This window comes from Mesocricetus auratus, unplaced genomic scaffold, assembly GCF_017639785.1.
Source record: "Mesocricetus auratus isolate SY011 unplaced genomic scaffold, BCM_Maur_2.0 Super-Scaffold_4256, whole genome shotgun sequence".
Lineage (NCBI taxonomy): Eukaryota > Metazoa > Chordata > Mammalia > Rodentia > Cricetidae > Mesocricetus > Mesocricetus auratus.
This window is the reverse complement of record NW_024429182.1, coordinates 2,709,036-2,727,090: the sequence shown is the minus strand read 5'-3', so window position 1 is coordinate 2,727,090 and position 18,055 is coordinate 2,709,036. Positions and strand designations below refer to the sequence as shown.

The following is an 18,055-nucleotide window of genomic DNA, read 5'->3' as shown; positions in this document are numbered from 1 at the left end:
GAGGGAAGGGAGAGGGAACTGGGATTGACATGTAAAACAAGCTATTTAAAAATTAAAATAAAAAATTAAACAGACTGGGGGAATGGGATGCTCTCTCAACTCAGATACACAGAAGAGGGTCTAGGCCCCCCAAATGATGTGACAGACTTTGAGGATCCCCCAGGGAAGGACTCACCCTTCCTGGGGAGTGGGTGGGGGTGGGCTGGGGGAGTCAGTGGGGTGCATGGGAGGAAGGGAGTGAGAGGAAACTGGGATTGACATGTGAAATAAAATTGTTTCTAAATTAAATAAATTTAAAAATTAAACAGACTTCCCAAGTCAGGTGTTGAGAAAAATGAAGAACATTTGAAACCCATGTAGTAGTAATAAAAATAGAAAATAAAAGGTAAAATTTCTCTCAAGAATTATTTGGAAATTTCTTAAAAGTTAAGTATACATTTATCATATACTCACTACAATTAGATGCTCATATGTTCAACCATCCCTACATCTCTGGAATGAAATCCACTTGATCATGATGGATGATCTTTTTGATATGTTCCTGGACTTGTTTTGCAAGTATTTTATTGAATTTTTTGGCATCAGTGTTATGAGGGATATTGGTCTGTAGTTCTCTTTGTTTGAATCTTTGTGTGGTTTGGTTATCAGGGTGACTGCATAAAGTGAATTCCGTAATGTTCTTTCTGTTTCTATTTTGTGGACTAGTTTGAGGAGTATTGATATTAGCTGTTCTTTGAAAGTCAGGTAGAATTCTGTGCTAAAACTGTCTGGCCATGGGCTTTATTTGGTTGGAAGACTTTTAATGACTATTTCTATTTCCTTGATGGTTCTAGGTATATTTAAGTTATTTATCTCATGTTGATTTAAGTTTGGTAAGTTGTGTCTATCAAGAAAATTTCTCATTTCTTTTAGATTTTCTGATTTTTTTTTGGTTTTTCGAGACAGGGTTTCTCTGTGGCTTTGGAGGCTGTCCTGGAACTTGCTCTGTAGACCAGGCTGGACTCGAACTCACAGAGATCCACCTGCCTCTGCCTCCCGAGTGCTGGGATTAAAGGCGTGCACCACCAACGCCCGGCATTGTGGAGTACAGGTTTTTGAAGTATGATGTAAAGATTTTCTTGATTTCCTCTGTGTCTGTTGTTAACATTCACCTTTTATTTCTTATTTTGTTAATTTGGATATTCTGTCTTTGCCCATTAGTTTAGGGTAAGGGTTTGTCTATCTTGCTAATTTTCTCAAAGAAACAACTGTTTGTTTCATTGATTCTTTATATTTTTCTGGGTTTGTTTGTTTTGTTGCTTTTTTTGTGACTTCAGCCTTCAGTTTGATTATGTCCTGCCACTTAACCCATGGTGGTCTGATAGAAGCAGGGGTTATTTCAGTTCTCTTTTATCTGTTGAGACTTACTGTGTGACCAAGTATGTGGTCACTTTTGAAAAATATTCTGTCAGGTTCTGAGAAGAAAGTATATTTATTTTGTGTTTGGGTGAAATATTCTGTAGATGTCTGCTAGATCCATTTGGTTCATAACATCTCTTAGATCCAGTATTTATCTGTTTAATTTTTGTCTGTATTATCTGCCCCTGATAAGAGTGGGGTATTGAAGTCTCCTACTATCAATATGTGAGGGTCAATGTCTAATTTTAGCTTTAGTAATGTTTATTTTATATACTGGTTGCCCTTTTGTTTGGGACATAGATGTTCAGAACTGAGACTTTATTTTGGTGAATTTGCCTTTGTTGAGTATGTAGTGTACTTCCCAATCTCTTTTGATTATCTTTGGTTGGAAGCTTATTTTTGTTATGTAACTGCTACATCAGCTTGCTTCTTGGGTTCATTTGCTCGGGGAAAAATCCAACCCTTTATTCTGTGATAATGTCTGTCCTTGATGTTGAGGTGTATTTCTTGATTCTTGTATGCAGTAAAAGGATGGATCCTGCTTTTTTCATCCATTCTGTTAGCCTATTTACTTATGAATTGAATCCATTGATATTGACAGATATTAATGACTAATGATTGTTATTAATTCCTGCTATTTTGGTAGTGGTAGTGGTAGTGGTAGGTGTGAGTGTGCGTGTGTGTGTCTGTGTGTGCACATCTTTTGATTTTGCTGGTGTGAGATTATTTATTCCCTGTATTTTATGGGTGTAATTAATCTCTTTAGGTTGGAATTTTCCTTCTAGCACTTTCTGTAGGACTCGATTTGTGGGTAGATATTGTTTAAATTTGACTTTGTCATGGAATATCTTGTTTTCTCCATGTATAGCAATTGAAAGTTTTGCTGGGTATAATAGTTCAGACTGGTATCTGTGGGCTCTTAGAGTCTGCAAGACATCTTACCAGGCCCTTTTCCCTTTTTGAGTCTCCATCGAAAAGTCGGGTGTACTTCTAGTAGGTCTACCTTTATATGTTACTTAGCCTTTTTCCCTTGCAGCTTTTAATATTTTCTTTGTTCTGTATTAAGTGTTTTCATTTTTTTTATGACAGGGGGACTTTCTTTTCTGTCCTAACCCATTTGTTTCTTTAAACTTCTTGTGCCTTTAAAGGCATCTCCTTCTGTAGGTTAGTCACGTTTTCTTCTATGAGTCTGTTAAACATATTTTCTGGGCCTGTGAGCTTTGTTTCTTCTCCCTCTTGTATTCCTATTGTTCTTAGGTTTAGTTTTGCGCAGTGCCCCAGGTGTCCTGGATCTCTGTGTGGTGTCGTCTACCCCTGAGACCCTGTTCTCTCTTCCATCTCTTGTGTTCTGTTGGTGACACTTGCATCTGTAGTTCTGGTTCACTTACCTATATTTCCATCCTAGGGTTCCCTCAGTTTGTGTCTTCTATATTTTTTCTCTTTCCATTTTCAGGTCTTGAACAGTTTTATTCATTTTCTTCACTGTATTTTTCCTTGATTTCTTTAAGGTATTTGTTTATTTCCTCTTAAAGGACCCCTATCATCTTCACAAGATTGGATTTAAGGTCATTTTCTTGTGCTTCCACTGTGTTGAAATACCCAGGGCTTGCTGCATTAGGATAGCTGGGCTCTGGTGGTGTCCTGTTGCCCTGGGTGCTGGTGATTGTGTTCTCATGCTGGCCACTAGTCCTCTGGGTTTGCGGTTATAATCAGTTTAGGTGCTGGTTTCTGAGTCTCTGTTTTGTTGTTTGGATGTCCCCCCCGCCTTCTGTTTCCTCTCTGGTATTCTGGCCTGGGTGGTCTGTGGTTATGGTGACCAGCAAGTCCTCAGGTCCAGTAGTGTGTCTCTGCTGGTGCAATGATGGCCTGCTTGGCTCTGGGGTTTGGGGTGCTTGCTTTGCTTCTGAGTTTCTGGGGTTCTGGTAACTGGCATGGCCTCTGGGTTTCTGGATACCTCTATGGTCCCTGAGGTTCCTAGGGTTCCTAATATCTTCATGGCCTCCAGTATAGTGGGTGTCTTCTGGGGTTCCTAGTACCTTGGTGGCCTTCAGTATAGCAGGAGTCTTCTGGGTTTTGAACCTGGATATGGAGCCCAGGGAGGAAGTTCTGGGCAGACTCTTGGGTTCCTAGTACCAGTATGGTTTCTGGTAGAGCAAGAGTCTTTTGCTAGTGGTTATGGACCAGAATATTGAGCCCCAGGGAGGGGTGCTATTGGGGACTGCTGGGCAGGGCTTAAGGGGTGTTAGCAGGCTGTAGGCCAGGGCTTAACTCAGGTTCCTAGTACTGGTATGGCCTCCAGTAGAGAGCCTCTGCTGGATTTATAGAGTAATGGATTTTACTAACAAATCATCCTGTTATTAACCTTAATATGAGCTTGTAGTCTTCTACTGTGTTACTAAATTCTATTTGGCATTCTTTTATTTTAAAATTTTGAATCTTAGCAAGGCAAATAAACTGGTCTTTCAGAATCCAACCACATTGATAAAGTCTTGACAATTAAAATTTATTGCTTTTGTCAAATTGAAATAAAATAAAATCTGTAAAATGAAAAAAATTGAATCTTTTAAAGTGAGATTAATGTATGTTTGTGCCTGTGAACACTATATATTTAACCAGAAACTATGGACAGTAGTTTCTCTGGTTGTTCTCTGGTTTCAGCAATACACATATATTCATACACACTCATAAATAAAAGTAAACCAAGGAAGATGTCTGGCAGAGAAAGGAGATACTCGAGTAGAAGGATATAATAATAACAACCAGAAGTAAAACAAAATGGAGATTATTCAAAACTCAGTGAGTTTGTCAGGCTCATCACTGTTACAGGATAGATAAAAGGAAGATTGAAAGCAGAGGCAGCCAAGGGCAGATAGAAGAGTGGGGAGAGAAAAGTGTCTGGGTAACAAATGTGGTGGCACAAATTAAAAGCAGGAATGGAAGAGCAAACCCTGACGAGCCCAAAGACAGTGGGCGTGAAAGCTGCCCTGGTGTCTCCACTGTTTGCTCCAAGCTGAACAGTTCCTTTCTCTACAGTGTGCATGGCCCCTAGAAATGTCTCGCGTGAATCTGAAAGAACAGAACCACATGTAATTCCAGTTGCAGGGATCCACCACCTTTGGCCTCTGAGGGCATTTGTGCCTACACGTGGTGCACACACATACACATAAGGTGGGTAGGTAGATAGACAAATGGATGGACAGACAGACAAATCATTCTGATAGCTACTGAGAGCATTCTTAAGAGAAGGAGGAACCCAAACAGGGAGATGTAGAGTGAGCAGGAGAGAGCAGCAGGGATCTAGGCAAGAGATGTTGCAATCGGAATAGGGTTATAGCAACAGAGCGTCAACAGTGTTGATTCTGGATCTATTGTGACGATCCATGTGATAGAGAAGAGATGTTACAGCCAGCATTTGCAGCCTGAGTAATTAGGAATGTGGAATGATTGGTGTTTGATGTATATATTTGTGGAAGTATATTTATTTCAAACATTTGAAAATGTATATGTTCATCATTTGACTTCAGAATAATAGCTTCCATGATTGTCATAACAGTTTTCTCCAAGTATTTCTTGTGTGCACTTCTCTCAATTGCTGAATCAGTTTTTTCCTGGATAGGAAATAAGATATGTATTTCACTTTGACTGTGCCTAATAATCTATTATTAATTAGTCTATTAATGATTTGTATTAGACATATGGGCAAACATTCTTGTTAAAAATGAGAATGAAATTTGCTGATCTTAGTTTGGTTTAGTATTTATAGCCATAAAACCTAGAGAGGCATGCTATGGATAATCCTTCTGTATGCTGTGAATATGTGTTGCTCTCGATGGTTGATAATAACAGCTGATTCTGCCTATAGCCAAGCAGAATAATGCTGGGTGGGAAAGCCAAAAGGAGAAGGAAGGGTGGAGAAGGAGAGACGCCATCCAGGTGTCCAAGGAACAGAGTCAGAAAACCAGTAAGTCACAGGCCACATGGTGACACATAGATTAATAGAAATGGGTGAATTTAAATGTAAGAGCTAGTTAGGAATAGGCCTGACCTAATAGGTCAAACATTTTGTAATTAATATTAAGCCTCTGAGTGATTATTTAGAAGGGGCTGTGGGATGGGACAGGACAGAGAAACCTGCATTCACAGAGGCAGGCGAACTTGGGAGTTAGAGCCAGTCTGGTCTACACAGCAAGTTTCAGATTAGCCTGTGCTACATAGTGAGACCCTGTTTCAAAATCCACCACCACCAACAAAACCCAGAAAAACAAAAAACATCATAGTTGTTGATGGAAGCTTTGAACTTTCAGGCCAAGGAAGAAACTAAGTGATTACTCTATCAGGTGTAACTCAGTTAAACCTGTAAATTAAAATATAAAAGGAGACAGTATAAAGATGGTGAGGAAAGCTTACCCTAAAACACAGGGTTTAATTCTTTGGATTCTGGGAGCTTCGTTGGGAAGCAGTACATTTGTTTTCTTTTGTCCTTTAAGAAGCAGTCTTCCAGAGACAGGAGCCATGGCCAGATATCAAGATGGTGAGCTATCAAGATGGGTGGATTTCTCTCTTCAGACCTGAGACTAAAGCCTATCAGGGCCTTTCCCTGTCAGGAGGGCTCCCGGCCTGTGGGCCTGTTGGCCATGTTTGAGGCCAGACCACGGACGTGCTTACCCCAAAGTTGTGGACCTATCTGCCACCGTGTCTGTTTGCGAGGAAGACACATGGACTCTTAAAACCCCTGTCCATCAAGGAAGAGCATTGCACCAGATCTTCCTTTCTGGTTGTCTGCATTTCCTCACACCTATTTTTTCACTGCAAACACAATAAAACTTTAAAGTATTTAGCCTAGAGACGGAGGATCCTGTCTCGGGAATATTTAAATCTGAAATTTCTCCATCGTTCTTGTTTAAGCATTATGAAGCTGTTGTGGGACAATGCTGAAAGAGGCTGCAGTGTCTTTCTTCTCTTAAGAGTCGTTGGTGTCCTGGAGTCATCACTTAGCAATTAGCGTGCTCCTGTATTTTTTCATTATGAAAGAAGCAGAGGATAGCTGTGAGGCTGTTGATTTCCTTTCCACAGAAATTTTGCTTAATTAAAGAGCAGAAAGAAATATTTCAAACAGGATAGTTTTATTTTACTTGGTGTGTTTATCTCTAAGTGTCTATGTGCCACACGCGTTCAGGAGCCAGAAGAGGTCAGAAGTGGGGTCAGATCCCTGGAACTGGAGTCACAGATGGTCATGAGCTGGGAACCAGACATGGGTCCTATGAAACAGCGAGTGTTGTTAGCCCCTGAGCCATCTCCTCTGGTAGAAACAAATAGTTAATGCCAATTACTAAATTGAGTTGCACATGCTTTCTCATGGACTGTTTTGTGCTGTGCATATGCTGTGCCAGAAACAAGAGCTGAGGTTGCAGGATGGCCGAGGTCATGTTCCGAGGCGCTTGCAATGTGGTGTAGAAGAGATCCGAGAAAGGGTGATAGGAATGCTGTGTAGTTAACTTCCACTGGTGATTGCAAAAGAGCAGTTTCATAGAATCTCCCTCCTATCACAAACAGCTGGGTGACTGGGAAAAAAATAATGTGAAAACACGATTTTAGACATTCAGAACAAGAAATGTTCAGGGTTGTGATCCTGCAGAGATCACAGCTGAGAGAAGAAATCCATTGGAACAGCTGAGACCGTGCAGCCTCACAGACTATTCTATAGCCAGGATTTGGCCATGGTTCTGGGTTTCCTCAGAATCTCCTTGGGGTTGACAACATTCTCAAATAGCAGGGGGCAGTTTGGAGAGAACTACAACCAAATTCCCAAATATCATTTATAAATGTTTGTTTTAATTGAGATATAGTTGGTTATAAATGATTAATGATCACAGTCAATCTCTTTCTAAAGAAAAAAGGGAATATGATAAAGAAATGAATACCTTGCATTGGTGTGGATTTTGGTTTATTGATACGAATTTAAGGCCAATTTTGTTATATGTATATTTCTACTTTTGCTTAGGTATTGTGTTTATATAGCTCCTTCGAAAATGTGTAATTAAATACAGATTATAGTCACTTATAATAGTTAAAACTTGTAGTCAGGTTATTAGCTAGGTCTTCTAGATATACAGAGATATATTTCAAATGGATAGGTATTCTTCAAAACTTTCAAAGACCTATTGTATTTAAAATTGTTTATTAGTGTTTATCATGACAATGAGACACACTGTTCTGGAAACACCAATTATATCAGAGAGGAAGATGGGCATTGAAGAAACTCATTATGAAGTTTTCTTTCAGTGTGGCAAAACTGGCCTGTTGGGTAAAGAACTGCCCTTGCCTCAACTGCTGACAGTAAGCACAGTGTCCAAACTGGACAAGCAGGTTACAAGGAAAAGTGACTGCTGAACTTGACAAGGGACAGAATGGTCTTTCAAGATTCTCACTTCACAGAAGTCTGCCAGACACTTTGGGTCTATGGACTGAAGATGGATGCCCTAATGTTACAGAGGAACTTTAGGTTACTGTTCAGGCAGTGAGAAGTCTCTGTCAATTATAGGGTTTATATATTATCCTTCTGGGGTCTTTGATGGCATTGAAGACAGTTAGTTATGGTTATAGTCTTCTTTAGTTATGATAAAAGATAAATTACATATAAAACTTTAGAGTCAAAGTTAGGTTAGATGAAAGAACATTTTCTTTAAATTTTACCAACTGTAAATGGACTAAATATTGCTAAATATAGTTTGTGCTTGATAACTGTTTTGTTATATGTAATCTTACTGTGTTAAAGTTAAAACCTTCCTTTTTATTTAGACAGTAAAGAGGAGATAATGGGGGATGTCCTTCTGTATGCTGTGAATATCTGTTTCTTTTATTGGTTGATGAATCAAGTTGTTTCAGCCAATGGACAGGCAGCATGTAGCCAAGCAGGAAGTTTAGGCAGGGCTACCAGGCTAGGAGAATTCTGGGAAGAGGAAGACAGAGAGTGAGTCACAAGAAAGACACCATGTAGCTGCTGAGAAAGCAAGAGACTTGAGCATCACTGGTAAGCCAAGACCATGTGAAGATACGCAGATTTATAGAAATGGGTTAATAATTAAGAGAAAGCTAACCAATAAGAAGCCTGAGCCATTGGCCCAATAGTTTATAGTTTATATAAGCCTCTGTGTGTTTATTTGGGACTGAATGGCTGCAGGACCAGGAGGACAGAAACTACTGTTTACACTGCATCCCTTTTGTTAGCCTAAATAACCTATCACACTAGTGATTAATGCTGGTGAGTTTACTAAAGTGAGTTCCTTAGGTGGCCAATGGAGTCCAATTGGGACTTTAAATTGACCACATGCTGCCTATATTTTTATTGAATGACAAAAGGTTAATCATTAATGCCATATTTAAAAACTCCACAACCTGAATGCTTTCCTCTATTTGCTTCTGTATATTTTCAGTTTTGTATTTTATATTTCTGTGAGTAATACCATTAGAGATTTTATGGGGGATGGCACTGCACTGGGAAATTTGGGTAGTTTAGAAGTATTGATTCTGATTCGTGAATGGGGTTGTTTGGTTTAGTTGTGTCTTTGTTGTCTCTCATCAGTGATGGTTTTCAGTGTACACATTGTTAATTACTTTGATTAAATGCACTCCTGGGTAACTTTTTGATGATGACTGTATTTGTTTCTAGAAATGAAGTCAATGGAATGTAACAGTGGTCACTTGCAGGAACTTCAAAAACAAAAAAGTCAACTGTTACAAGAGTTATTTACTCTCCAGAAAAAGCTTAAAGGTATTCGCTTCATGAGTCCATTTGTCCTGCTAGTAAATGCAGGGCTGTGCATATGACTGTGTTGGGTTGGTATTTAAAGACACACTGTCCTGGTGGGTGGTGCTCCTGCTGCTCTGTAGAAGTAATGTTTAGAACATACAACTGAATGCTTTAGTGTTACAGCTGGATGGGGTTTCTTTTTTTTTCTTTTTGGTCATTTTGTTTTGTTTTTCCAGTTATGGGCATTGAGTTTAGAGCCTGACACAAGCTACACAAGAACTCTACTACAGAGCTGTAGCATCGATTTTCTTTATTATTTTTTGTTTCAAGAAAGGGCTTAACTTGCCCATCCTGGTCTTGAACTTGCAACTCTCCTGCCTTAGCCTCTTATATAGCTGGTATTTTAGGCCTGCATCATCAGGCCTGGCCAGAGCTGACATTTGTTACGTCCAAATTCTGTGCCTCTAACTGCTATGTTAAATTAGAGAATAAAAATAATTTTCATGTATGTTTGACACACAACACAAAATAAGAGTTTTCATAAGTGATGAAAGATAACCTCTTCAATTCTTTTGTTTTTTGTTTGTTTGTTTGTTTGTTTGTGTTTGGTTTTTACAAGACAGGGTTTCTCTGTATTGTTGTGGAGGCTGCCGGTCCAGCCTGGCCTGGAACTCACAGAGATCCGCCTGCCTCTGCCTCCCGAGTGCTGGGATTAAAGACGTGTGCCACCACTGCCCGGCAACCTCTTCAATTCTTAAATGATTATAGAAATTTTCTTAATTGTTTAGTTCTTAAAGATGAAGAGACTGAAGCCATTTATACCACCAGATATCTAGAGGCAGAAAAAACAAAAATCAAGGAAAAGCCTCAACATGATGCTGAATGCTTGAGGTAAGCATTTGCTACTCTGTCTGTACATAAGATCTAATAGTGTTTTGAATGTTAAATGGATTTCAGTATAAAGCTGAGAGTGTGGTTTTAAAGCCCCAGATAGAGACAGCATTTGCATCTATGTGTATCCTGAAACTTGCTGATAGCAAACCCTTTCCTGGCCAGAACATGCTGCACGTCTGGTCACAATGCACAGGGCATATCGGGAATTCAAGCTTCCTTTCTATCTCACAGGCTATCACTCTCATCTGTCTCAGTAGTTAATATTACTCCCCTTTGTGTCAGTCCTAACATTTTATTTAATGTTTCTACAGTCTAGGATAAAAGTTACAACCTACAGTCTTCTTAAAATGTGTTACTCAGGTTTGACTCCTAAGAAATAGAAATGTGTTCTGGAGAAATGGCTCAGCCGTTAAAGGCTAGGCTCACAACCAAAAATAAAAGAAATAGGAAGGTTTTCTATGTGGAGTAAGTACTTCTGTGCTTTTTCTCTTTTAGTATAATATAGTTATGACTGGTGTTTGAAATTACATTGCCATCAATACTAGGAGAAAAGACCTTCAATTCTTTTATTTATTTATTTTTTTTGGTATTTACGAGACAGGGTTTCTCTGTATTGTTTTGGAGGCTGTCGGTCCAGCCTGGCCTCGAACTCACAGAGATCTGCCTGCCTCTGCCTCCTGAGTGCTGGGATTAAAGGCGTGTGCCACCACCACCCAGCACCTTCAATTCTTTTTATTGTTATTTTTTTACTTTTTGATGATTATTTGACATTTTGTGATCACATTTGCTGGTGTTGTTTTAAGGAAGATACTGGGATTCATAGAAAAGTCAACCAAATTACTGAATACATAGAGAAGTCAACAGAGCTTGCTTCCACATAAATCACACAGGAAATATATCTACCTGAGCTGAACAAATGCTTCATATTAACGGTGCATTGCCCCTAGCCACCACTGTAAGAGACTGTGAGAAAATATTTGCAATTTAATTTTGTGTTAAGCTCTAAAAGCATCAAATAATAGGCTCTTGGGCAGTGTGCGGATGAGGATGAGTTTCTGTGATGATGTCTGCTTATTGTCTTCTTAGACTTGTTAAATGGCAGAGCCCATTGGTGTCATGTCCTTGGCTGTCACAGGATTCCAGTGAGAGCTCCAGCTTTGTCATGTGGTCACAAACATTTCCCCTACGTGAAGGTGAAACTCACAAATCTGAGAGAATGTAAAGACACATGGTGACAGAAAATTTTCGAAAGAAGCACCAATGTGTGTGCCTGGTGCATCCCTTATTTTAGTACTTACTAACGAGATGCTAATACCTACCAGTTTACATTTTAATCTTTTTATATGTATACTTTTTGCTGTAGAAGAGCATTTAATTAAAAATCCCTAGTTGTAAAGAAAATTAAAGTATTGAACATTGAGACTATTGGAAAAAAGATCAACTTGTCATTAATGAAATAGCAAGAAATCAAAGATAAAAAATAATACTGGATTTATTGAACATCAAAAAGGTAGAAATTAAACTGATTATATTTTAAAATTGGATTATAACTATATAAAATTATGTATATGTCTATGTATATCTATATCTGTATCTATATCTATAGAGAGAGAGAAAGGGTCAGAGGAAACACTGAAGGAAGACCCCAGACTCAAATAGTATGAAAAGACAAAGAGATTTTATTGCAGTACCCAGGGTCAAACATCTGTATAAAATGTTGACAGTCCTGAGGGGAGTGTGCATGCTCCTTCTAAGCACAGCTAGGAGAGTTTCAGGGACAGTTAGGTCATCTCATAAATAATTGATTAAGCAAGCAGCGGTTACACTAGTAAACTTTTAATTTGGACATACTTGCCCAAGCTTGGGCAAGTCCAGACATGACTCAGAAGGTGTAGGGTGGTGGGGGCAGCTTCAGAATTTGTCCTTGAGACACTGTGGGGCTGACTCAGGCCTTGTATGTACTCTCCCCTCATCCCTGAATGTAAGGTTGTTGTTATAAATGTCCCTTTGTTAGGAGAGAAACAAAATCAAAATTCATTTGTAAATGTGGGAAAGTTTAAACCCATCTATATGTTTAAAAGTATATTGATTTCTCTACTAGTTGCATTTCTCTTAAATTTTCAGATTTGGTCTCTTTTTCAGAGTAGATATTATTTCTATAGCAGGATTTCCAAGACTTGACACTACTTAGGCCAGATTATCCTTGTGTTAGGTGTTGGTCCTGTGCATTGTAAGCTATTTAGTAGCTGCTATGTGCTCAGAGCACCCCTCGGTTTTGACCACACAAATGAGCCCTCCTATTTCCGGATAGCAAAGTTATTGCTTGTTATAATTCTACTGTTACCCTACTAGAACATACTAGTATATGTGTCTGTTTCTTCAGTAGTCCCTCCTTACCCACTTTCATTTCTTTGGTTCCAGGTACCTATGGCAACTGTAGCCTGAAATTTTTCACAAGTATCTTTGCATAGCAAGTAACTTATAAAGAGTCACCCTTTCCCCACAGACCCAAACCTGGCATACACGGTTGTTGTAGAAGCAAACATTCCTGTGAGTGTTAAATTTCATAAAGTAGGCATAGTAAGTGATAAAAACTAATAGTAAATAGAATAATTATAATATTCTACAATAATTTATTTAAATTGTAAAAATTGTTTATCTCTGGGGTTTTCCAGTTTGTATTTTCAGATTAGGTTGAATAAGAAGATGAGGCTCTGGTTACCTGAACCCTAGCCAGAGGGACATGTGTGTGTGCACGCCTATGCACATGTGCGTGTGTGTGTGTGCACATGCGTGTGTACATGTGTGTATGTGTATAAAATACTTTTCAGGGATTATGGTTTATATTTTTTAAAGTTTGCCTGTTTTCCAGGTGGTTCAATGTCATGCTTAATGCAGAGTGCCAGCCCCGGTATTTTGCAATAGCAAAGGTATACTGAGACCTTATGTAGGTAACATCTCCCTGTTTATAAATACAGCAATGCTTGTTTATTTCAAAGATTCTGTTTTGAATAGGGTAGGATGAGTTAATGTGCAGAGGTGGAGATTGGGAACTGAGGAAGCCGTGAGTGTGTGTAGAGTAGGCTAGGTCCTGAGTGAGTGTGTAGAGTGTGTCAGGTCCTGAGTGAGTGTGTAGAGTGTGTCAGGTCCTGAGTGAGTGTGTAGAGTGTGTCAGGTCCTGAGTGAGTGTGTAGAGTGTGTCAGGTCCTGAGTGAGTGTGTAGAGTGGTTTAAGTCCCGAGAGTGTATATGTTGTGGACTTAGGCAGGAACATGGCAAGTGCCTCTGACCCATGGGAACTGGCAGAGCCTTCCTCTTGGTAAGGCTCAGAAGCAATGACAAAGCCTCCCTGGTCCATATGCAAGTGGTTTTTTGTTTTTTTTAATGAATGATTGGCAAGTGTTGCGAAAGCTAACACCTGCAGCTTCCTCCTTCCTCCCTGATGATCACAGTCTGATGCTACAGCCTTACACAGACCAGTTCCCCTCCCTTAGAAGCCCTTAGCCTAGCCCACACAATCCCAGCTTCTCTGTAGGTGTATCTGTCTGTGTGCCTGCCCTTTCTTAATTCCCTGTTTCCCCAGTCAGGGTTATCATACAATGTAGAGGCTGGAATGATTCATCAGAAACTGCATGGATGGTTGTGCCGCTGAGAGTCTGAGAGGAAAGTGAGGATAAAATTCTGAGTCTCAACCTAAGGTTGTAGTATTTACAATTTCTACTATTTCCTACATTGATGACCTATGCCTCGGGCTCCATATTTATAAGTAATGCTGACAATGGAACCATCTTCACAAGGCCATAGTAAATAGACAGTCTCGGTGTGTATGGATACTCTAGGACAGAAAGTGGCACATAGAAATGTTCTGTAATTACCAGATGACTGGAGTTTTGCTTTTATATCATACTTCATGGCGGCTGCATATGGCCTAGCTTCTCTCTCGTTTGTCTTTTGTGTTTTCCTCCAAAGCAGAAGTCTCTCAGAGGTTAAGCCTGGAGTCCATGTGATACCTGAGCAGCTTGGTTTCATCATCTACACATAATTTCCAAATCTTTTCCCCGAATCTGTCTTTCTTAATCTTGGATTCTTCAAAATGAAATAGAAACAGAAATGTATCTGACAGGATATTTCCCTGACTGAACAAGCAGGATCAACAATGACAACAAAAAAGCTCTTGTCAGAAGGTAAAGCCCTCACTCATAGTTTATGCAAACCAGTGTTGTTGATGTGATTGTCAAGAACACAGCACAGGCCTTCCTTCTCTCCTTCCTGTCTCCTGTTTTCCTCTCCAGCAGCTAACAGTCAGCTCAGTTTCGGGAGCCAGCCTCTGAGCCCACTTTCCAGGCATGGGTCAGGACTTCCACCCAACCCCAGTCCGCCTCCTTAGTTTGCTTCTTTTCCCTGTGGGATGTTTTCTTGAAGTTTTCGACTTCTGTTTCCATTGCTTTTACCCACGTTGAAGTCTCTGGGCCTCAGTCACAATCCTTTTTCTGCTTGTCTTGCCTGCACTCTGATAGCCTCCAGTTTGTGGTAAATTGAATGCCACCATTCCTTTTACTAAAGCTATCCACTGGCTTCCTAATGAACATAACAAAACCTAAAGTCTTTGTGGCCTAAATGACCTCAATATATGGCCCCTGCTTGCTCTGCTACTTCAAACCTGCAACCTAAAGACCTGTGTAACTACTCTTCCCCCAAAAGGTGTCAGTTCTCTATCCTACCTGTCTGCCCTTGGTGAGCAGTGACCCTTCCTTCTTTAGACAATCCTCTGTCCTGTTTAAAAATCACGTCACCTGTTATTTTTATCAGGGGCATCCTACAGTTTTCCTTTATAGTTCATCCCGACTTTAAATTACATCCATTATTCTGTCAATGTCCATTTAAACTGTGTGCCAAGAAAGAAGAATCTTGTTTACTCTGGGCACCGGTGTTACTTACAGATTAATACTGTGGTAGATGTTAGTGTTCGATAAATAGAGGGAAATGAATGAATTATGAATTATGGAAGCTTTCCTCTACTGCAGTTCTCAGTGCTTAGACTTTTTTATATTCATGTGCTACAGTGACATGTCCATCTGTCTCACCCGTCTGGGAACTCCTTGTGTTTCTTCCTAGCAAGTCAGGTATGTGGTACCCATCACACACTTACACTTGTCCCAGTGAAATTTCACTGCAAAATGTGAAAACGCTCAATTTGTCGTCAGCTGATACAGACTTCCCGTACTGCAACTTCTAGAATGACACCATTTGAAATGGTCTCTTTTCACTTCTGATTGGTTGTCTTCAGGGAAAGAATGGTAGCTAGTTTAGCTGCTCATCTCCCCTCTGTCCAGCTGTGTGACTCAGTGGGGAGGAGTGGCGGCCAGAGTTGGGCGGTATGGTGGCATCGCCAGGAGCGCAGGACCTCCCCAGTCCCAGTCATTCCTCCGTGCCTCTGCACCCTCGGGGTTTAAGTTATAGGACTCTGCAGGATCAGCCTCTAAGGGTGGGAGGGTTAGGTTAGTCCAATTCCAGGATTCCATGTTAGAAAATCTTGCCTTCAGTCAAGCTAGGTTCCTCGGAGCTGGCCTCATCAGCCGCAGATGAGATGTGTTTGCCCCTCTGCCCTCTTGGGTTTCAGTTATGCAGATGGTGATTGTTGTTCATTGGTTTGTTTTTGAGTCAGAGACTCACGATGTAACCTGGCCACACAGGGATTTGACTTTTAGATCAGGATGGTCTCAGACTCAGACATCTGCCTGCAGAACTGTGCCTTCTGGATGCCGAGCTTAAGTTACTTACAGGCAGCTGTGAAGAGGAAAGAAGTTACATTCTGGGTCCCTTCAACCTCCCCAAGTCTGTCATGTTTACTTAGTGACCCCAGAGTTACCAATACACAGTTCTTTAAAGAGCAATACTAAGTACTGTTGTTTATATGTTTATGATGCGTATGGGCACGCCTGTACCATGGTGGAGGTCAGAGGGCAGCTTTAGGAGTCAGCTCTCTCTCTCCCCTTTACGTAGGTTCCTGGGATTGAATGCGGGTTGCCAGCTTCTATAGCAAGAGTGTCACCCTCTGAGCCTCTAGCTGGCCTCAGTATACAGTTCTTAATCGTTTGCCTTCTTTCCTTTTGTGTGTGTGTGTGACAGGGTCTCATTGTATACCCAAAGTTGACTGCAAAACTCATTATTCTCAGCCTCCACCTCCCAAGTGCTGGGATTGCTTGTGTACCACTGTGGAGTGCTTTGTTTGGTTTTCTTCTTCTTCACTCTAAGTAGTACAAACATCAAAGCAACTTTAAGTGTTTCAGGCATTTCTTAACCAATAAAACGGAGTGATTTTTATAGCTCATATAACCAGTATTTGTGTGTTTTTGGTACAAGAAGCTGTGTTAGAAAGAAATCTACAAAATCAACATGAGATTTTCACTCTGAATACTTAAAAGATAATGCGCATTTTCCAATGGGAATTGCACAAAAGTTAATCTGCATCTGCTACCGAGAGACTCTGAGCACATCTGTAGGCAGCAGTAAAGCCAAATGGAAGCCCTTCCATGGTATCCAGTTGAGCAGTCCAGAGAGGGTGCAGTGATGACCTAGAGTTATAAGATGCACAAATACGTATAGGGTTAAAGTCTCCCAGCCTCTGTAGAGATGCACTGATATGCATTTTATATGGACATATATTCATACATATCCCAAATATGCATGCATATGGAAATTATGAGAGTAGGATATTTTGACTGAAGAAAAATGAAAGCACTGCAGTAATGTAAGAGGTCACTCTGATATATGAAGCATGACAACTTTTTAACGTTCTGTGAGCATCGTATTGGGGTTTGTGCATTTTTGTGTCTGTGTCCATGTGTGTAAGCATTTAGATGCATGTGTGTTCACGGGTATTTAGAGCAGTCGTCATGGGACCACACTCACTGCTTGATGGCTTGTTTCATTATTTGGGTAGGTGCTGTGGACATTCTCCACATTAGTTTGGACTGATGAGCTTCATGTGGTAAATGCCATCCTCTGTTTTTTAAGTCATGGCTATGTGTATTTTTATAAACATGTCCTTAACTGCTTGCAGGAATATTCCTGACATAATTTAGAATAAGTAGCAATGTTGTGAGAAATGTTGTCTAGCTGTGCTGGCTTGTCAACTTGACACAGGCAAGAACATCTAAGAGGAAGAAACTGATTGAGAAAATGCCTCCATATGATTAGAATGTATGCAAGCCTGTAGATCATTTTCTTAATCAACGATTGATGGGGAAATCATTGATGCAGTCCATTGTGGGTTGTGTCATCTCTGAGCTGGTCCTGGGCTCTGTAAGAAAGCAAACTGAGCACGCCATGGGGAGCAGATGAGTGAGCAGCTCCCGCCATGGCCTCTGCATCAGCTCCTGCCTCCAGGTCCCTGCCCTGCTCGAGTTGCCACCCTCGCCGCTTTAGATACTGAACTGTTTGTCACGGGGAAGGAACCCTTTCCTCTCCAAGTGGCTTCTGGCCATGGCGTTCCATCATAACAATAGTCATCCTAACAAAGATACCAGCCTTCATTTAGAAAATAGTACACATTCCGTTGTTCCTTGTTTATTAGAAGAATCAACTCAAAGTTGGCGAGTGTAAAAAGGTCTTTGCTCAGAAGTTTCTGCAAAATTCTAGTCACATAATTGTATCTGAACCTAATCTACATTTTCTTTCTCTTTTAAAAGCATTTATAGTAGATAAAATTCTCATTTAATTTCAGACTCATTTGTAGCATTGTATTTGTTGAATATTTCTGTTAACTCTGCATCTTTTCTGGTAGAACTTCATTATTTATTCACTAACAGAAGTGTCTCCACAGCATTGATTGTACAGCTTCAATCTAGGAGAGATCCCTGTTTTGTGATGTCTTAGCGCATACTGTAGTTATAAAAGCATCTACACAAATATAGAGGAAATTTGGTGTTAGACTCAATTGATTTCAAAGTTATATTCTGTTATGAATATACCCATTTATCTCTGAAATTAAAAAATAGCATTTACAAGCAAT

At 40.1% G+C, this 18,055-nt stretch overlaps 1 protein-coding gene across 3 annotated transcripts in view; it reads left to right on the top strand.

Annotated features, from left to right (window-relative positions):
- Positions 1-18,055, top strand: part of Ccdc172 (coiled-coil domain containing 172) — a 52,215-nt gene that overhangs the window by 25,499 nt on the left and 8,661 nt on the right. For 2 of the 3 annotated variants that reach the window (XM_040732132.1, XM_040732137.1), the window contains exons 6-7: positions 9,068-9,169; positions 9,937-10,039. In XM_040732132.1, coding sequence (XP_040588066.1) covers positions 9,068-9,169; positions 9,937-10,039 — 205 coding nt within the window. Of the gene's footprint in view, positions 1-9,067; positions 9,170-9,936; positions 10,040-12,463; positions 12,593-14,013; positions 14,226-18,055 lie in introns of all 3 variants that reach the window. The other variant, XR_005871287.1, reaches the window with a different exon arrangement.